Source organism: Pomacea canaliculata, linkage group LG4 (assembly GCF_003073045.1).
Source record: "Pomacea canaliculata isolate SZHN2017 linkage group LG4, ASM307304v1, whole genome shotgun sequence".
Classification (NCBI taxonomy): Eukaryota; Metazoa; Mollusca; class Gastropoda; order Architaenioglossa; family Ampullariidae; genus Pomacea; species Pomacea canaliculata.
This window is the reverse complement of record NC_037593.1, coordinates 27,991,077-28,010,974: the sequence shown is the minus strand read 5'-3', so window position 1 is coordinate 28,010,974 and position 19,898 is coordinate 27,991,077. Positions and strand designations below refer to the sequence as shown.

General features: G+C 37.8%; 2 protein-coding genes across 2 annotated transcripts; one reads left to right on the top strand and one right to left on the bottom strand.

The window, feature by feature from the left end:
* The first annotated feature begins 650 nt into the window (after positions 1-650).
* Positions 651-10,578, top strand: LOC112562167 (pre-mRNA-processing factor 19-like). The gene is given in 17 exon segments (XM_025235232.1): positions 651-705; positions 1,690-1,839; positions 2,056-2,132; positions 2,938-2,995; positions 3,455-3,538; positions 4,052-4,125; positions 4,570-4,620; positions 4,622-4,648; positions 5,006-5,047; positions 5,535-5,627; positions 5,890-6,075; positions 6,359-6,514; positions 6,708-6,771; positions 7,205-7,366; positions 8,085-8,185; positions 8,880-8,941; positions 9,286-10,578. Coding segments are annotated over 17 exon segments (1,551 nt in total). The 5' UTR covers positions 651-686; the 3' UTR covers positions 9,431-10,578.
* A 502-nt stretch (positions 10,579-11,080) lies between these two features.
* LOC112562166 (nuclear cap-binding protein subunit 3-like) lies at positions 11,081-19,677 on the bottom strand. Its single transcript, XM_025235231.1, has 12 exons — positions 19,301-19,677; positions 18,818-18,889; positions 17,538-17,635; positions 17,060-17,217; positions 16,542-16,691; positions 15,744-16,159; positions 15,270-15,432; positions 14,851-14,922; positions 14,034-14,061; positions 13,483-13,751; positions 12,947-13,160; positions 11,081-11,952 (listed from the first exon to the last, which is right to left on the bottom strand). The coding sequence occupies exons 1-12, from the start codon at positions 19,643-19,645 to the stop codon at positions 11,658-11,660; spliced, it is 2,280 nt and encodes a 759-aa protein (XP_025091016.1). The 5' UTR covers positions 19,646-19,677; the 3' UTR covers positions 11,081-11,657.
* Positions 19,678-19,898: the final 221 nt, after the last annotated feature.

Here is a 19,898-nt window from a genome sequence, read left to right as displayed (position 1 = left end):
GAAGTGCAAACAGTTGGCAAACTTTCAGATCCGTGCACTCAACATTTGTTTCGTCGAGCCACTCCAGACATCGCCATACCTGTGGCATGCCAGTACACGAAGCTGCCAGCGGCTTCTGCGTTGCATCTATAACTCACTTCACACACAAAGGCAGTTGTTAAATCACTAGACTTTAATAACAATAACATATACATAAAGAAATTACAATAAAAGTTGCCATGTGATCCACACTCCTCTCATTCTCTCGGGATGAGAATCATTCACGCGGAGAGGACACGTGAGCTTCATACAAATGTGTGTAAATGTGCAAACCACTGATCGAATGATTGAAATAGTGCAAATGCCTTCTAATACTATCTAGTACTATCTTACTCTCAGTATTATCTCTGTTTCTAGAGTTATGATAAGACTGCTCAGTGCATGGTCTTTTAATTAGCTGTTCCGAGACCAGCGTCCATGATTACTGTTACTTGATGATGATCGCGATTTATATTTGTAATTGTGTTTTCCAGACACTCTTCGGTGATTAAATAAAGTCTGATGTCCCTCACATTCAACAGTAATACTCGTGAACTAAAAGTATTAAACATGTTGCTATTTTTTTTTATAGCAAAAATTAAATCAACTTCGTTCCTTTCACGGAATTGATTTTTGCTGCGCTAGTAGTGTCACGTGATTACTTCAAGATGGCGCTTTGCTGTGCGAGTGCGTGTTTTCAAATTTTTCACCTAATATTGCTTTATTTTGTGTAGTAAACCACTGATTGATGATATATACAGAAAATTCTTCATACAATTTTATAATTTTTATGCGGTCTTTTTTTCAGTCATGATAATTATGTGTAAATAATTTGATATTCAGCTTTTGAACAACCGGTTTCTCATACCTTGTTGAAATTTTGAAATGCGTCCATAAAGAGTTTATCGCTTTGGTAATTCATTGTATTGCATAGTTGCATTATGTGTACCAATTTAATATAAAAAAAATACAGATTACCAATTTTGCACTTGTTTGCATCAATGTTTTTGCATGTTCATGTTTATTTTGGTCGTGTTTTTGTAGAAGTTAGAAACAATCGTCTAACATCTAAAGCAGGGGTCTCAAACACGCGGCCCGCGGGCCGTATGCGGCCCGTGAAACATTTTTGGGCGGCCCGCGGTCACGTCCGCGGTGTATATGTATGTTGTATGTTGTGCTTGGTGTTTTTTATGGGAACTACAGTTTCTGCTTTTTTATTAGTGACAGAGACAACGTCAACTTATTTTAATAAACTAAACTGCCTGTGCATGTAATAAACTACACTAAATGTAATTAATAATTATAAAAACTTTATTTTACATTTAACTGCAGTGACAGTAGTGTTTGTAAAATTTAATGAAAAAACATTTTCTTTTCGTGGTGCGGCCCGCTGACTGGCTGTTACTTTCCACTGCGGCCCACATGCTAATATGAGTTTGAGACCCCTGATCTAAAGGCTACCGTCGCCTCATTTACAATTTTGGGTGTTATAAATGCTGCTTAACTTTATTTATATGAAATTATCGTATTTAAATCAGTTATCCACATCACTCGTAATAATGCCTAGATATTGCGCCCAGTGCTAAGTATAATGCATTGTTGGTGATAATATTAAAACAATTCCGTCGTGGATACTGACGAGTCACATTATTTTATTTTCTGTATTTACAGTCAGTAACGAAGTTCCTGAGCATCCTGTTGTATCTCCAGTGTCTGGCCATGTCTTTGAGAGGCGTCTTATTGAAAAATATGTCAATGAAAATGGAACAGATCCGCTCACAGGTGGCAAATTACAAGTTGACATGCTTATTGACATCAAAAGTGAGTTGTTTTACTTACCAGAAAAATATGTAGTGTATGCAAACTTCATAAAATTACATAGCATTATTTAGTTTATTAAATAAATAATTCTTAGATAACAAGAAAATGGTTATGAGAAATCTGAATAACCAGCACTGTCAAAGCGTCCAGAATTGTATCATAAATTATTTTTTCATTTGCTTGACCATTCTCTATTTTTTTTTTAAACTTATCCAGCTTCTCCCCTTGTAAAGCCACGACCACCCACAGCTACAAGCATCCCAGCCATCTTAAAAGCCTTGCAAGATGAATGGGTAAGATCTAGCTGCTTAAATCTGAGCAGTGACCCTCCTTTACTCCTATTACATATTTTCACATTATTACCATGTGGTCATGCATTTGCAGGTGCAAACAAAATTTGCATACTTTATATACTTCCTACATACAATTATTTTAACTAGAAAATTGCAAATGATTTAGTAGCTTCTAGATTATTATACATTGTTCCTTCTCTTAAGGTGCGGACACACGAGGAGCCAAAAGCGGCTTCGCAAGCTTGGCTTTCGAAGCAGCGCTATTCCGAGCCCGCTTGCGGGCTGCTTGATAAGACTGCGGTGTCTTGCCCGCTGGTCACACACACGAACGCTGTTTCGGTCTTAAATTGTTTGTGCCTATATCTAGGCCGTCTCGAGTCCCATAGCTCGCTATAGGAGTTAATTAATTCTATCAAATGAACGGTCTGGTCCTCTCTGAGGTTCGGCAGAGGCCCTGTTGCTTTCACAGCCATGTGGAAATGCGTGGAAAAGTAGAACAGGTTCTAAAGCGCAAAGCGGGCCGCAAGCTAAAGCCAAGCAGGCTTACGAAGCCGTTTGGGGATAGCTTGCAGTGTTGGTCACACGGCAAGCAGGAAAAGCAGGGTTGCTTCGGAAAAGTTTCATGCTTTTGGCTTCTCGTGTGCCCGCCGCTTTACAGAACCAAGAGTAAGAACATAAATATGTTTCCTTATTTGCGACTCTTGCAGATAAGGCAGTTTCATGTGTGTTGTTGGCTCTTGTCTTTTGCATGTCAGTGTAGGTATGTCATAGTATTTGTCATACAGGACTTTTTGTCTGTAAACAGGATGCCGTCATGCTTCACAGCTTCACGCTTCGTCAGCAGCTACAGACAGCACGTCAAGGTTAGTGAACTTTAGCGCACTGAGGGACACAGTACAGTTACCTTTTTCAGGAGTATGCCATAGAGACTAAGTCAGATAATTACACATGTGCAAGTGACCATGGTTTTACATGCCTTTGTGCTTCCAGGTCCTAGCCTATATTTAGAATGCTCGTATTTAAATATATTATATTTAATAAACTTCAGCAGCTTCAACATTTTGGACATTTTTATTGCTGAGATTTCAACGTGTTTATTATTTTGAAATTTCAATGATTACAGTCTTAGGGAAGTTTTTGATGAATATGGCTGTTACATTCTTTAATTGTTAGAAAGACAAACTGATTGATAGTGGAAGTAATGTTTAGGGTTTACTGCATACCACAAGGCTAGGCGCATCAATCATCAGTCATTGTTCCTTTGCAGGCTTGCCTCATAGACTGGGATGAGAAAAAACAATGTGTCAATTTTTCTTTTGCAGAGTTGTCTCATGCCCTCTACCAGCATGATGCTGCCTGTCGTGTAATTTCTCGTCTCACCAAAGAAGTAACAGCTGCTCGTGAAGGTGAAGTTTGGCTTATTTATTTGCTTATTGTGCTTATCGCCTTCTCTGAATGCCTGAGTGAGGATTTCTTGTGATCAGCCACCATGCATGCAGATAATCATCTAAAAAGTTCTAGCATCAGCATAACAGTATATAGCCATACCAGTGACAACCATTGCCTGATTGCCATGGCAACTAAACATTTATGCAGGCAACAGGAAGTAAAAAGATGGTCGAACATACTACATGAATGTGTCTGTGGCTTCCATTTTAAATATTTTAGGTAACCTCTGTTGGTGCTTTCTGATACTTGTGTCAATACTAAGGTGATAAGAAGTATATTCACAAGAGAAGGGTGTGTCCAAGCATTCACTAGCTTTAATTAATGTCATTTTAAAAATCATAAACTATCCCCAGTTGAGTGATTTATCATTATGTTGCATTCCATGCATGTGCTGACAACTTTGACCACATTTAAAGCCTTCACTAGAATTCAGATGTTTAGTCATCACTTTATATTTTGTGTGTTGATAGCTTTGGCAACACTCAAGCCTCAGGCGGGTATCACAGCTGCTGTAGGCAGCTATGCAGCTCCAGCGCCTCAGCCTGTAAGTAATTACGAGTTTTCTGCAGCATTTTCTTACTGCATCTTGTAAGCTGTAGTATCATTCATATATATATATAATATTTATTCTAATTTTATATATATTTTGACAAAATCTACCTTTTATATTTCTATTTAGAGAAAGGAGAAAGTGAAATAGGCTCCTACAAAACTATTCTGCAATCTGTTTCATGTTTAAAATTACATGGAGTACTAAGACACTGGCTGCAGCTGTCAAGTACACCCTTTTGTCACTGCCTTTTGAAACAGTAGCGGTAAAAAAAAACCCATTGTCATTGTGTTAGCTCTTTTGATTAAAGGATACTTTTTACATTTTTATAGTAGGGTAATCATAGGTGCCGAACAAATGGTATCTACGGGCACCTAACTGTAGTCAATCTTTAGTCTCAGTCCTTTTGTTCTAGAATTTGTTGTGTTCTCCTTGCAGGCTTATGCTGCTGAAGCAGGCCCTGAGGCAGCACAACCTGTTGAGGAGACTGGGCATGAGTGATGAAGTTATACAGAAGGTTAGTACCAACTCCTACATGTGCCTGTATTTATTTATGTGCTTCTGTGTGTGTGGCCATGTGAGTGCATGCTTGTACAATATGGTTTTGCGATAAATAAGTGTAATAACAAAACCTTTTTGTTAATTTATTTCTTTTCGTTTCACTTGTTGGAGGTGCTTGTTTTCAGTTGCTTGAGAATTTAGTATTTCTATTCTCGCAGGATATTGCAGACTGTGCTGGCATTGATTCATCATAAATTATGATGTGTCTTGCTTTTTTGAGTGCTATTTATTATTGCCGTCTTATTAATATAGTAACCATGTATTTAGTCATGTATTGCCCTACTGGTGTTAACAAGCTCTTTCTTGTCCACAGCTGCAAGACAAGGCTACACTGCTGACTGCTGAACGCAAGAAGGTGAGCTCGGTCTTGTGAGACATTTCAGTAAAACATTTACACTTTTCTGACTTCACATGTTTACACTTTCAGGTTTAGCGTGGTGTCAATGATTTACAATTTCTTTTAACAACATTTATGAGTTTAAAATATCATATTGCTAGAACATCTTCTGAACAAAAGAAATCCTGTGTAATCATGCCCTGACATTACACATGGAAGCAAAACATAGAAAAATAAAAAAAGATGAAGAGTGCTTAAGCTTCTCTCTGATAAAGGTGAAAGCTTTTGATATTTCGGCAAGTGCAGTAAAAACTGTCGGGATTGTGTAGGTGATTTTTCAGATTGCGTGTAGCAAATTTCAGAGCAGTTCTTAGTACAATTGTATAATTCTATTATTTGACATTATATTATATACACATGTGCTAGTGCAGATATCTTGTGTGATTGAAATCACATGCTTCCTGAATATTGGATGATAACTGAAAATCTTTTTATCGTCATTTAGCGAGGCAAAACTGTGCCAGAAGGACTTGCCAACAGTGATGACATCCGAGCATACCGCCAACTTGCATTCTCACACGGTAAAGTAATTCTCCCTGTTATCACCTGTTTTTATACATCTTTTATTCTTCATCTGTGTCTTTTTCACAAGATGATGAGATATATTTGATGCTGCAGGTGTGTAAGCAAAGAATAAATGTGCTTTGGAAGACATATTTTGTGTGGATGTAGGAATGAAATTAAATTTTTGGGTTATTCACTAAAATAGCTGTGTCTCTGTGTAACCTGTCCAGCTGTGATACTGGGAAAACAGTCCTGTTTCTGGAGTCACTGATTTTAATGAGTTGTATCAATGACAGGGAGTTCACAGTGCTAGCGTTCCTGGTATTCTGGCTCTGGATTTGTGTCTTCGAGACACCTCCCGCATTGTCACTGGAGGCAATGACAAGACTGCAGTAGTCTTTAACAAAGACACGGAACAGGTTATGGCTATCCTGAAAGGACACACCAAGAAAGTTACAAGTGTCATCTATCATCCAGAAGAGGTCTGTGGCATATTTTTAAACTTTATTTAACTTTACCTTTGTTATGAGATAAGATTATAGTCTAGGTGTTCTCTTGAGTAAAGGGCTTCATTGTAGGATCACTATTATTTGTACATCAAAACAGAGTCAGGATAATCTTTTGAAGCAGCTGATTAAAGCATCATCAAAACCATAGTATTGCCAAAACATGAACATTGTTTTCTGTCGGTTTATTTTCATACTTTACCTGAAGCTGTGGGATATTTGTATCCTTTATTTGTTTAAACCAGCATTATCTTTGCAGGAAATTGTCATCACTGCCTCACCAGACACATCAATCCGCGTGTGGGGTGTTGCCAATGCGCAGTGTGGACAGATGATTCGAGCTCATGATGCTCCAGTAACAGGCATCAGCCTTCACGCCACTGGAGACTACTTATTGAGCTGCTCTACTGACATGGTATGGAGATTTGTCGTCTTTGTTATGCGCGTCATCTGAGTAAAGACACAACACCTTTGGCATGGACTAGGTTTTTTTCAGGAGTGATATTTTGTCTATTGTTTTATTTTTAAGAATAGCTTAGGCTACATGTGATTAGAGAGCAGCTGTTTCCCATTGAAAAAAATTCTTAAAGTGTTTGTGTCTGTTGCAGTACTGGGCATTTTCTGACATCCGTACTGGCCGTGTGCTGACCAAGGTGCGAGACCAGAAGTGGAGCGATGGGTGGGTTCACTTACTCCATATTAAATCCTTATTTAGATCTCATGTTTTCTTTTATGACAAAGTTACTGCTTCCATTGATTTGAAGGCCAATTTTCTACACTATGTCAGGAAAGTATGGTTCTGAGGAATAGAGGTAAGGTGTTTGTCAGGCCAGGTGGAGCAGTTCGCAAAGCCTGACCACTCTTGTAGTCTTTACCCCTTGTCAAACCATTCTTTCCTTCTAAAGGTAGTTAAGCCTTTAAGTTGGCATCATAGCTAAGAGTGACTGCTAGCCTCGTGCCTGCTTATGACTATGAACCTTTCACTTTTTAATCGCCATGGTCATATTACATCCTACTGTATTGCTTACATGCTCTATCCCAAACTGAGTGGATATGACATAAATTGCCATGTTGCCTCACATCAACAAATTTTGGCTTTTCATAGTTCCTGCCCTTACTTGTGCCCAATTTCACCCTGACGGTCTCATCTTTGGCACTGGCACTGATGATGCGGTCATCAAGATTTGGGACTTGAAGGAGCGTGCTAATGTCGCCAACTTCCAGGGACACCAGGGAGCTGTATCTTCTATTTCTTTCTCTGAGAATGGTGAGTGCTTCATTTTTTTTAATTTTTTTATTTATTTTTTTATTATTTATTTATTTTTATTTTATTTATTTATTTTTTTTTTGTATCTAGTAGCATCAGGTTTTATACCACAAATGTTGAACCTCGTGTTAAAAGTTCAGTGTCTCAATCAAGATAGGATTTACATGTGTAAGGTCAGGGGCCTCACATCCTAGAGACCATAGGGGGCAGTGAACATGACCATCTATGTCTTTGGCGCAACATTCAGGAGGAGCTCAGCTTTCTCTCCTTTCACCATTTACCTCCCCTGATAAATCAGGTACCCATTCCTGCAGAGGTGGTGTGTGTGCAGGGAAAGTTTCACACCCACAAGCCCAAGCAAGCCGCAGATTGGTGAAACTTTGCTTTATAGTTGAGCATGGTGGCCACCACGCCATGGAGCATCTGCTTGCTGATTGTACAATGGCTCTGCTGCTTTGTGTATGTGTGGAGGGGGGAGTTTATGGGCTTACACAAGCATATGGTTTTTAATCATATGTTAAAATAAGATTTTAAGCACTTGCTCATCACAAAATGGGATCAGTCAAAAAATAAGCTTACATTATTTCATGGACGTGAACAGTGGGACAAATTTTAAACTGAATTTCCTATGGACTTAACTTTGTGGTTAAAATCTTAGTCCAGCTGGTATTCTGTCATTGTGCTGCATACATTAATAAAAAAAATTATTGCATCACAGGTTACTATCTGGCCACAGCAGCAGAGGATTCTGTTGTTAAGTTGTGGGATCTTCGTAAATTGAAGAACTTCAAAACTCTACAGCTGGGTGACAACTATGAGGTGAGTATGCCCTGAAATTAGAATAAGAATTCTCTGTGCTATTGGGAGGTGGAAAAGGGTTGGGGTGATATTTTACATCCGTATCCAACCTCAGCTTTTATGGTAGTGTTTAGTGGCAGGTGTGAAGCTGATTTGGGCATGTTTAACATTCCGGTGGACTTCCATCTGGGAAGCTAACATTTTGAGAGAATGTGTTCGTTTAAGCTTGTGATAGTCAAGGAACAGCTCTACTTCACCTCAAATTTATTCATTTTAACCTGCTAGACATCAAGGTTCTTTGTATCATAAAGACTTTGTCGTAAATTTGCTCCAGTGGCCTTTAAACGGATGGAAAAGTGCTTAACTGCTGTTTCATGTCACCACTGTGCACATGGCCAGTCATTTGACTAGTCTGCCTGCTTATCTTCCTCTGCAGATTTATTACACTCTCCATTCTTATTGTTCTTCCCTTATTCCTCTTTGTATCTTCTGTACTTGTCTTTTATTACTTCTCTTCATAGTTGTTTCTCTATCCATCCTTTATATTCTGTCCATGTTTCCGACTTGTCTTTAGCACTGAGAGCATGCTCCTTTGTGAGCACAGTTATACACTATATAAGTCACACTTTTTTTATTATTATTGCTGGTTGAATACTTTAATAAACACAAGTCTATTCTGTGTTAAATTCATAAGTCTTGGTCTTCTCTCTGACAGGTAAAAGCATTGTGTTTTGACCAGAGTGGAACCTACTTAGCTGTGGCTGGCACTGATGTCAGGTGAGAAATTTGTCTTATTTCAGAACTGAAGTGAGCAAACAAAGTTGTTAGCATTTTCGTGTTGAAACATCAGTCATTTATGGAGAGAATCTATGTGCTATTAAAAAAATACATAGCATCTTCAATTGGGATCTCTTAGATAAAGTGTGAATTTTTATGCAGTTACCAAATTTACCAGAGTGATTGCTTGCTTCCTATAATTACAGGGAAACAATTTTTGTATATGCTTTAGCAAAGCTCTAGTTGGGAAACGTTATATGCACCTTTATCCCTGTATGTGGTTGCAATTTTCTAAACCATGGATATTTTTCTTATTCGCTTATTTTTTCTGCATTCTCTGATAGGATTTATTTGTGCAAACAATGGAATGAGCTTGCTGTATTCAATGACCACACTGCCGCTGCTACTGGTGTACGATTTGGCAACAATGCCGGCTTTGTTGCATCGGTTAGTATGGATCGATCGCTCAAGTTTTTTGGCATGTCGTAAAGGCTTTTGGTGGCAAGGAGACAGGGGAATGCCTGGAATAATTTTACATCAACTTTGTGGGACACAAGTGGCTCATTCTGGACCTGAACAGTTCCCATTGTTCTGTTTTTTCATTAGTGTTCTGCCCATCTCTATAAACAGTAACAGCTGGTTTTTATTTTTTTTTTAAACCATTTTCACCCTCATATATATGCTGAATTATGATGCTGGAGTCTTTTCAAATCCCACTGCTAGACCAGAATATAAAATGATGACCTTAGAAATCAAGTCGTGAGAAAGAAACGGGAATCACCACTGTCATTAAGGGTTGGGGGAAAAGCAGGAGACTCTTACAATGTTAGAGGCTCTACTGTGGGGTATGTAGTTTAGCATGAGTTTTAACATTTGTCTGTACCATTAGACATTGTTCTTTACATATCCTTGACATTTTCTGCCAGTATTGCTGCTGTCTGTATTGTACTGCCAGTACACATTTTCTGCTAAGAACTGTTGTAATCTTGAATTTTAACAAAATAATGATGAAAGAGTTCCTGATGGTTGTGCATACTGTGAAACATATAAAACAGTTTCTGGTTGTTCATTATGGTCATTCTTATGACTGTATTAAAAAAAAAGCTAACCAGACAGCTCCAGCATCAAGAACCCTGTTTTGTACTTATGAAAGATACATATACTCTAGTACAGTGAATTAACAGCAGCAGTAAAAACAAGACCCAACTCATAGTTCTTAGCAAATTAACAATTTTTAAATGGGAGCTAAATGCCAGCAGTGCACCAGCCATAAACAACTGAAGCACAGTAATGGAAGGGACAGTTTTAAAATGGACTTTCGGAAAGAAGCCCAGGTACAAGCATTTATTTAAAGGCTAGGTAAAAAATACACAAGCCTTCTGATGGCTCAGTCTTGCTGAAAAATTATCAAAATGTGACTTGCACCTCAGAAAATTTATTAGAATGATACCAGGAAATGTGAATTCATTGGATATTTTGCAAACCATTTTTTTTTACCATATTCATCTGTTGAATAAGAATGGTCTGGTTCTAAGAAATGAAAGGAAAATGTCTCTTGCAGCAAAAGTGAGGTTTTTTATGTTAAAAAATACATGTTAAAACTTTGTGTCTATGACAAATAAACATAATAGATTATCTGTGGACTTCTTGCCATCACTCAACTAAACTGCTGGTTGGAAACATTGCCAGAGCTAGTGTGACTGTGTGCTTGGTGGAAACATTGCCAGAGCTAGAGGTTCATGCTTGACCTGCTCTGGAAAAGTGCAAATTATCTTTTCAGTGTTAATTCATGTTAAGACTGCATCACAGTTGGCTTCTTCTAGCACCACTCGCCAACACCACAATGCTAGGAGGCTACTAAGCACCTGTAGGGTTCCCTCCCACCCAAAGACACTTAAACGTGCAAATTTTGTATTTTTAAACATTTTCAAGTCCCAGCTAGCTTGATATGGTGTGCTCTGCTACTGCACTGTTTATCCACTGGTATGTACATATTCCAGTGATTGGGAAGACATTTATTTAGCAAAACTCATAGAAGTTAGGCAACATACACTAAATTTTTTTTTAATTTTTAAAAATCTGTACTTATAGCTAACTGAATATCAATTTTCAACATTTATAAAAATATCCAGTCCCCAGACTGAAAAGAAATGTTTATTGTGTTTATTTGAATCAAAATATGCATATTATCTCCGATGTATTAACAAAACTCATCCACATGTGCATCTGTACTTGCACAAAACAATCACACATAGACACACAAAACATTGATCCCCCTACATTTGGTGCAAATAATTGCTCTGAATGCAATTTTGATAGTTGCCACAGGATGATATAATCTTTTCAAAGGTACAAATTCCAAATTATCCCCCAGTATAAACAATAAACTCCCCAATAGAATAATGAAACTCCTCAAACAACAAACTGTGGTTGCAACCGACAACAATCTAAATATAACTGTAAAAGTTATTACACACATCATAGCAATTCTAATGTCATCAAAAGACATCCTTTCTTTTAGAACTGCAGTAATAAGGGGAGAAAAGGCATTAAAGATTGATCTTTTTGTCAGTTTAAAGGCTGCATGACAATCTTGGACCTAGAAAGGACTCCTGAGTTATCCTTGATAAAGACTGCCATTATTCCACCTTGCAGTCTAATACACCCACAGCAAAGCCCATACATTCTGTTCATTAGGACATCTGCCAATTCATTCTCAATCAATCACCTCAATTCGTATTGATTCGCGTTTGGGCTCCTGGTGGTCCTTTTTGCGGGCAGACAGTTTTGAACGCAGATCAACCACTCCTGAACTCTGATTAGACTTGGATCCTCTGGAATAGCCAACAGAATCAAAGTCTTCATCGCTGGAGTCATCGTGATCACTCAACACTTCACCTTCTTCTTCATCTTCAAACGTCCTTACATCATGTTGTTGCACTCTTTCTCCTAGTCTAGATCTCACACCGCCTTGTGACGCTGCCATCACAGTCAACATTCCAGCCTTGGCTCTGGAATCAGATGAAGTTGTAATAAGCAGTTAAAATGTTGCACTAGCTTGTGCATGTATTTGTATAGATGCATGCACATTCATACATCTAAATGGTCTAATACTGTCCACAAAATTTTCCCTTGCTGGGAGGTCCTAAAAGTAATAATATGATTCTATTTTACACGGTAACACTCACACACAACCCTCTCCCCCCTCCCCCCAGCAATGATTGTCAGAGGCACACCATGATAACATGCTAAAAAATAGGAATATTATGCACATGTAGACTGTTAGTTAATCTAGTAATCAAATGTAATACATGGTGTCAACAAGGTATAAGACAAGCCTGATTCGTGCTGCAAAACTTCATTTTTCAGCAGCTAATTTTGACTTTACAAGCACATTAAAACACAAAATTCATTTAATGAACATTTTTCCTAAAGCAAAATTTGAAGGTTAGGAATGCCTGTAATCTACTTTAAGTTGTCAATAAAGCTTGAATATTATGGTAGCCAAGGGCACTTGAAGTGCTGAGCACTGAAAGATTTAAAATAGGGCTTTAACTGACATATGGCTTAGGGACTACAAAGAGGTAAATCTTGGCCAGGACAGATCTAGTATGAGGTGCTATGGTAAGTACAGATCTTGTATGAGGTTCTACCGCAACTTTCAACTGATTCATGGTGGACAGCAGGAAAGCCTCATGGTAAGGATGGCAAAGTTACAGTTACAGGCTGCTTGATAGTGACCATCTTTTTCCTGAAATCTTGGACACAGCTAAAACTTGCATCTTGACATGTCAAGCTATGATTTTTGACTGAAGAATACAGCTGACACCTGAAGGGAGCTCTGTTATCAGGCGACGGGCAGATCAAGGTCGTCACCCTGAGCTACTGAGTCAGGGTTATTGCTATGTTAAGTGGGTGAAGTAGGTAAAAGCATTTAGTATACAAAATCAAAATGCTGAATAGTAACACATTTTTTCCCTTCTCTTTTTCTTTTCTTTTAAATACCTCTTTGCTTTGATCCTATCCTCTTCATCATCCGCGTGCATTCTCATGTAACGCTTCTTTGGTGGTTCTTCAAGAAGGTGCTCCAACTCGGCCTCAAAATCCATTTCATCCTCGTCATCTACACTCACTCTTCCTCTCTTCCCTGTTTCAGTTTTCTTCTGACTTGTAATGGAATCAAGGTCATGCTGCTCGTTGCGCAGAGTTAAACGGATGCCTGCACAATGCCACATGATAAAAATTGTAATGGCTGTTTAGAATTTTAAAAAACTATTTTCCATAGTTTTGACTAAAGCCATAAAAGAAAAATGGGATAAATAAAAGACAAAAAGCATCTCTATTCAATCTAGTATTCTCCAATGCAGAAAGACAACAGAAAAATATCAGAAACATCAAATTTTCTCAGCCCTGATATTTTTATCAACAACTGTCACCCCTTTATTTGGTTCTCTGCCAGTTTAAAAAAACCAAATGAATACCTCACCCTGACCTCAAACACTAAAACCAAATACTATATCATTCTTGAATTCATGACTTACCTGCTGTTTCTCTGTTCAGCAACTGTCGCAGGTCTTTGGGTGTTTCTATCACCACCTCTTTCACCTCTTCCTCATCCACTTCAACTTCACCTTCATAAGGAGAAATCTCTCCTTCCTCTTTTTGATCCTCATCACTAACATCATCATGATCACCATCATTACCTTTTTGCTTTTGTTTACTGATGCGTGATCGGTTAATTCTGTCTCGGGCATCAGGCCCTTTACTTTTGAGCTCTTTGTCTATCTGGGCATAACGAAGTTTACGTTTTCTGGAACCAAAGAAACAGAATGTTGCCTGCAAAAAGTAGCTTTCCTTGCTGTTAGAGTCAGTACCATGTCCAAGAAGTAACAGTATTTGTTCTAGATGTAGATATGCTGAGCAGAGGGTTTTTCTTTTGTGTTTAAAAAACATCTCACACACACACACACATCCAGAAAATTAGTATAGTCTTTAAATCAAAAACATTAAGGCAACATTTGTTATATGAAACATTAAACATGAGTATCTGGAACATTAAAATTGTCAAACATAGGTGTTTCTAGTCACATACCTGGATTCACTGATCAGCCCCTTCATACCTGCAAAAAAAAAATTAATAAGCTAAATTTTAGCGCCAAATTGTTGACGTGTGCAAATAAGTAAATTTGCATTGAGCTCGGGTAAACGTCATTCCATGCAAATATCTAAAAGTAATAGGCACCTGAAATCGTTTGTGCCATCTGTGGTACAGCTGCTCAACCTCGATCAACCTCAGTGTCAGTGGTGTGTGTGTGAGATGCTGTCGGTGCACACATGATTATTCTTGATGTAAGCTTGTTTATTTTATATTATATATAATTGTAACTTGCCTTGTTTTTTCATTGCTAATATTTTTCATGTTGACATCTTTAACACTGCACCTTGCAACGAACTCTATTCTTACTTTTATTTCTAACTTTACTTGTAACTAGAACACCTTCCCATGTTCAAAATGCCCACTGGGACAAATAAAGTTAATCATTGTCATTGTCAATATTAACAATGTGTAAACTCATCAGGACTGTAAAAGTAATATCTTTTACCCCGACCCCTGCATCCACTTTGACCACTGATTATCGCATACTGCACATATGATGCATCGAATAATCATCGAAATTCCTTCATTTCTTTTATAAAAAAAAAAAAGCCTTTTTAATCCTAACTGTAAGGATTTATTTTACTGTTGTGGGAGGTGCAAAGGATGTTAGCAATGGTTGCATATCTAAGAGAAACAAGCACTATTATGTTTGGTTGTTGTCAAATTGTTGTAACAATCTGTTAGTGAAGAAAATTAAAACAAACCATTATACTACTCTTACATAAATTACACAATGAAAAAGCAATACTACCTCCATAGTTGGGGTTTCCATACTTTTGATAATATTTACTTTTCTTCTCAGCCCCAGGTATTTTCTTATCAGCTGCACAAAAGTAACAAGAACTTCAAGTCTTGGTTACTCCAGCATGAATCAAAAAGGCACCTACATTTTCTCTCTTTTCCATTAATTAAACACAAAAATTAACCATGCCTTCTTTCTTTTCAAAGTAGAGATAGAAACGCTGTCAGCAAGTGAGATTTAGGTTTAGACTCAGTTTTCCACCAATGAAAACAGGTCCTTTTAAGAATGAGGAATTATAAAACCCAATATCAGCCAATACATTGAGATTTAAGGCACAAGGGAGAACAAGCAGAAGGGCAAAAAAATGGCTGACAGCCTATCAAGAGTGTCTAGGCAAGCAACGACTCAAACTTTATCAAAAGATTTACCTTTACTTGCAAACCGTAAAAATAAATATCGCCCTTTCTTGCTGGGAACCCCAAGGCGCCATTTTCCTGGTGGCCAGGGAATATTCTGTTTTTTCCCTTTTTGGCTGATTTCCTCAGCAGAAAGCATTTCACGTGTCTCCTTCTCTTGCATGCCTGAGCCCTTCTACAATGGCAAGAAAATAAGATATTAATAGGTTGAATTAAAATAAACAGTTCTAGGAAATTAACTGAAAATGAAACCAGCATCTTTTTTTAATAAAATATTTTGAGCAAGAGGAACCCCTTCTAAAATACACTGTCATAAAATTTCTTGCTGCGGACATGTGCAGATCCCTTCGCAACTCCCAAACCTTGTTTCTGAAGCTAAAGCTGCATGTAGGCAAGGCAGAGAGACAAGCAAGTATTGGGAATAAGACAGAAAAATAACAGAGCAGATAACAAGATAAATGACAGGTAAAAAGATAAAGACTGTACCTTTTTCTTGTTCCCTCTGACATCCCAAGGTTCTGAACTAGACTCCGATTCTGATATGGAGCCCGAACTGGAATCTGATCCATCAGTGGATTCCGACTTTGAAATGGAGGCTGAAGGGGAGCCACTTGCAGATTTGTTGTTGCTGCTGTCACAATCAATCCTCTTCCCTTTTTCTCTCTCCTCCCTTTTGTCTTTTTGACTGCCTTTTCCATCATCCTTTGCTTTCCTGCTGGCCTTTTCCCTTTCTTTCAATGCACTCTTGTTGCTGCTTCTATGACCATCACCCTCCAGATCAAGGTCATCATCATCTTCAACTTCCATTTTTTCCTCCGACTTTGAGGACATTTCAAATTTGCTGCCTTCTATGCTGACATTCTGTGTGCTGCTCTCTGAAGAATGTATTTGCCTGCTGTTTTCTGTTGATTAGGACAAATGAACAACATAATAAATTGGATAAAACCTTTGACTGTAAACAGTCTACATCTTACATTTGCATGCACCAGTTCTGCACACACATTCTCTTTTGTTTTTCCTATATCTCTTGCATGCACATAAATCAAACACATCCCCACCCCCAACCAATACATACACATGCACATTACAAAATGCCAAGTCTTGATTAGCAACACTAAATATCTGGTGCACTTTGCAGTTCGTTAGCAAAGCATAATTATACTGAAATACAGGCTAGTAGTCACCAAGAAATACACCAGCACAGCTGCCAACTGAGCATTCTGAGTATTTTAACAACAGCAAAGATGTTGGTTGACCTTATATACTCCTTGCTCTCACCCTTACCTCCCCCGCCTTCCTTCTCATTGCTGTCTGACCAGTGCTTTGCCGTGTTGGTCTCTGCTGCCTGCAGGTTGGCCATGGCAACATCATAGCTCATACTTAGCTTTAGCAAGGCTCGAGTAGCTGTAACCTTGTCCAACCATACTACATTACCTGCCAAGGTACAAGTTCAACAGACATATCATCATCAACAGACAGCAACATTAACTTAACATAAAACATGCACTCAGTCCAAAATTTGGATTTAATCTTTATTTAATTAAAATCAATACAAATGCAAGCATTTGATATTAACACTGAAAATGGTAGACAAAAGTTCTACCAAATTTTCACACGTCACCAAAAATAAAAAAACACTGAAAAGTCACATTTCTGCGTAATAGCCTTGGGGAAGGAAAAGAAAATATTAGAAGCTTTACCAAACATATATTATTTAATGTAGAGAAATTCACTTTGCCTATCTAACACTACCTTAACAGGTGGCTAAGACTCCACACAGTTTAAATGAAAACAAGACGTACATGACATGTCGTTGATCCACTCGATGGCTGAAGGTGCAAATTCAGTGAAATAATCAAAAACATCATTGGTGCTCATGTCATTAGTCCCATACATATGTAAAGCTTCTTGGCGCAGGCCCAGTTCCTCATTTTCAAAATCTGTTTCTTGTAGGCCCAAGCTTCAAAAAGAAATAAAGCATGTTGTGACACATTGTCACAGTGGAAACTAGAGTGTTACTAAAATAATCATCTCTGAAACTAGCTCCACTTTCCTTATGTTAATGTAAGCACAAACACTATCATGTTGATGGGGGGAAAAAGCCTTTAGCTTCTCACAGATCCACACATCAAAACTGCTCTCTTATTTTCTCAACTTGTTCATTACACCACCTCGTTTTCTGCAAATAGCCTCATCGTGTGTATAATATATAAACTCTTTAAAACTAGTTTTATACATGTCAACATAAATGTTATCAGCTATTAATGTTCATGATTGTACCTTTCATAAAGTAATGAAATATTCATCTGTGACTGCTCAGTTCCTTGCTGCTGAACACCAAATCGTCTGGCACGCTCTTCTCTCTTCTCCAGTGCTTCCTGGGTGGCAGATGAGAGTTAGGTAAATGTCAAATTCCTGTTGTGTAAGTTTTACACTACAGTAAGTCATTACTTAGTGTCATTGCTAGTTTCGTGTACACAGGTCTGACCACACTGAAAATAAGGACCTTCTTTGGAACTGTAAACCTGTAAGGACCATTCAAGATTTTATAGCATGCAGACTTATGCACACAGACAAATTTGCTACAGGTCATTTCTCACTCATATTTCATTTATTACTGATTTATAGCTTAAATGAAGATATAATCTGGACACAACTTTATTAGCCATTTTCTTATCAAGGTAAAGAAAAAGTTTCAGCTGTATGGTGCTTCTCTTTCTTTCCATATCTTTTTGTTTTTAAGTGTGCTTCACCCATGGAAGCAATGTTCAAAGATATAGGTATATTTTTAACATCTCAAAGAAGCTGTGATCCCTTGATCATAACAATGTCCAAATGTACTACAACACATTTGTTGTCCACATTATTATTCCCCTAATTCATCCAGTTCTGTCTGTACCTGACATGACCCATTTCAATCTAAGACAAAGTGACTCTTGCTCTTTTCATTGGTTCTGGGATCCTTTTCCTTCCCCTGAACTCTCTAGATTTAGGCCCAACTTTATGACATCCTTGTCCTAGGTGGTGACAGCTAACTATCACAAATTGATTCAAAACTTGCACTGCTACAATTGTTTGTACTATCTTCCTGGAGTTCTTCAAATTTTCGTCATGACAGTTTATGCAACTTCTCTCATTCCATTTCTAGCATTTTCTTCTTTTCATTAAGAGATTTGGGAACAAATGCATTATTTGAAGACAAGCATCTTACTTGCCATAATTGAGACAGAGCTAGATATTGCCTCCAGCATGGACAGGAGGTACAACTGCACTTTAGGAAGGTCCAGGCATAAATTTAAGTGATAAAAAATACAAATCCCCACCAGCTAGTTTTCTGACACCTCAAAGCATTTAATGTTTATACCTCTCCCCCTCATCTTCTCTTGCCAGTACTGCATGGCATCACAACTCCTTGACATAGTTCATCAACACTAAGCTTGCCTCCACATGGGAAAATGTGCTCTAATAAATTAGTATTATTATCATTATTCATACACTTTTCTGCAGTAAAAATAAACAAGAAAAATATAATTTAATGAGACATTTCAGGGTTTTTTTACCTGTGAAGTGACATCGATTCCTGTTACAAAGGTTCCTGATTTATTCACATAAACACGTTGCTGTGGCAAAACCTGAAGAATATGATCCAAGAAATATAAGTACCAATATGAAGAAATAAAGGAATACAGTACTTCTGGTATTTTGTAGTGAAAAGTATAACAATTGCATAAAAAATAACTTAATGTATATTGTAATCGTGTACAAAGAAGACGCTGAAAAAGTTCCCTTCTACCCTACCAACGCCATACATATATGTAATAAAAACCTCTTGCCTCTTGTATGAAATATACATTTCTTGTGGGATGAATAATTATAATATTCCTTATATTTTCTATAAAATATGTTCAGAACGATAAACTAACAAGGCTACCGACTTAATTCTGACACTGTTAGTGACAGACTCTTCAACTATATCAAGACAAGAAACGAAGGACGTAAAAGTGAAAGTATCATTCTCTCTCTCTCTCTCCCCCTCCCCTCACCTGATGCTTTCTATTTGGGGGGCCTTCTTTGTCATTTCTCCCTTTTTTACCAGACAATTTTCCAACAGTTTTATCGTCCGGTTGATCCAATTCAGATCCCGAACGAGCTTTGTTATGAACCTTATGTCCAGCAAATGAACTGAGACGGACGTTAAACTCAACGTCATCTTTATCAATTTCTCCGTCTTCAGACTCAGATTTTTCATTTTCTACAACGCTCGCTCCTTCACTATCGTCACCATCATTGTCGTCACGGACCTCGACCTCATTGTCACTTTCATCTGAAGACGCGGTGTTATCTACGCTGATCTTTAGATTTGGAAAATTCGCTCGTACGTCCGCCATTTTGAAGATAGCTTCGGGCTGAGCGACAATGCCTTGAACGATTGCTCAGTTAATTTTTTTCCCACGCAAAGTACTAATAAACTAATAATATAATAACTACAAGAAAGGTCTTTATTCTCAATTTATATATTATTTATACTTAATACCAACATTATTTACTACTATAGCGTCTGCTGAAGAAAGCATCGAAATTTTTTGTGTTTTTTTTTGAAAGTATCACGTGATACGCAACTTTATTGTGTTCGGCGTCTCT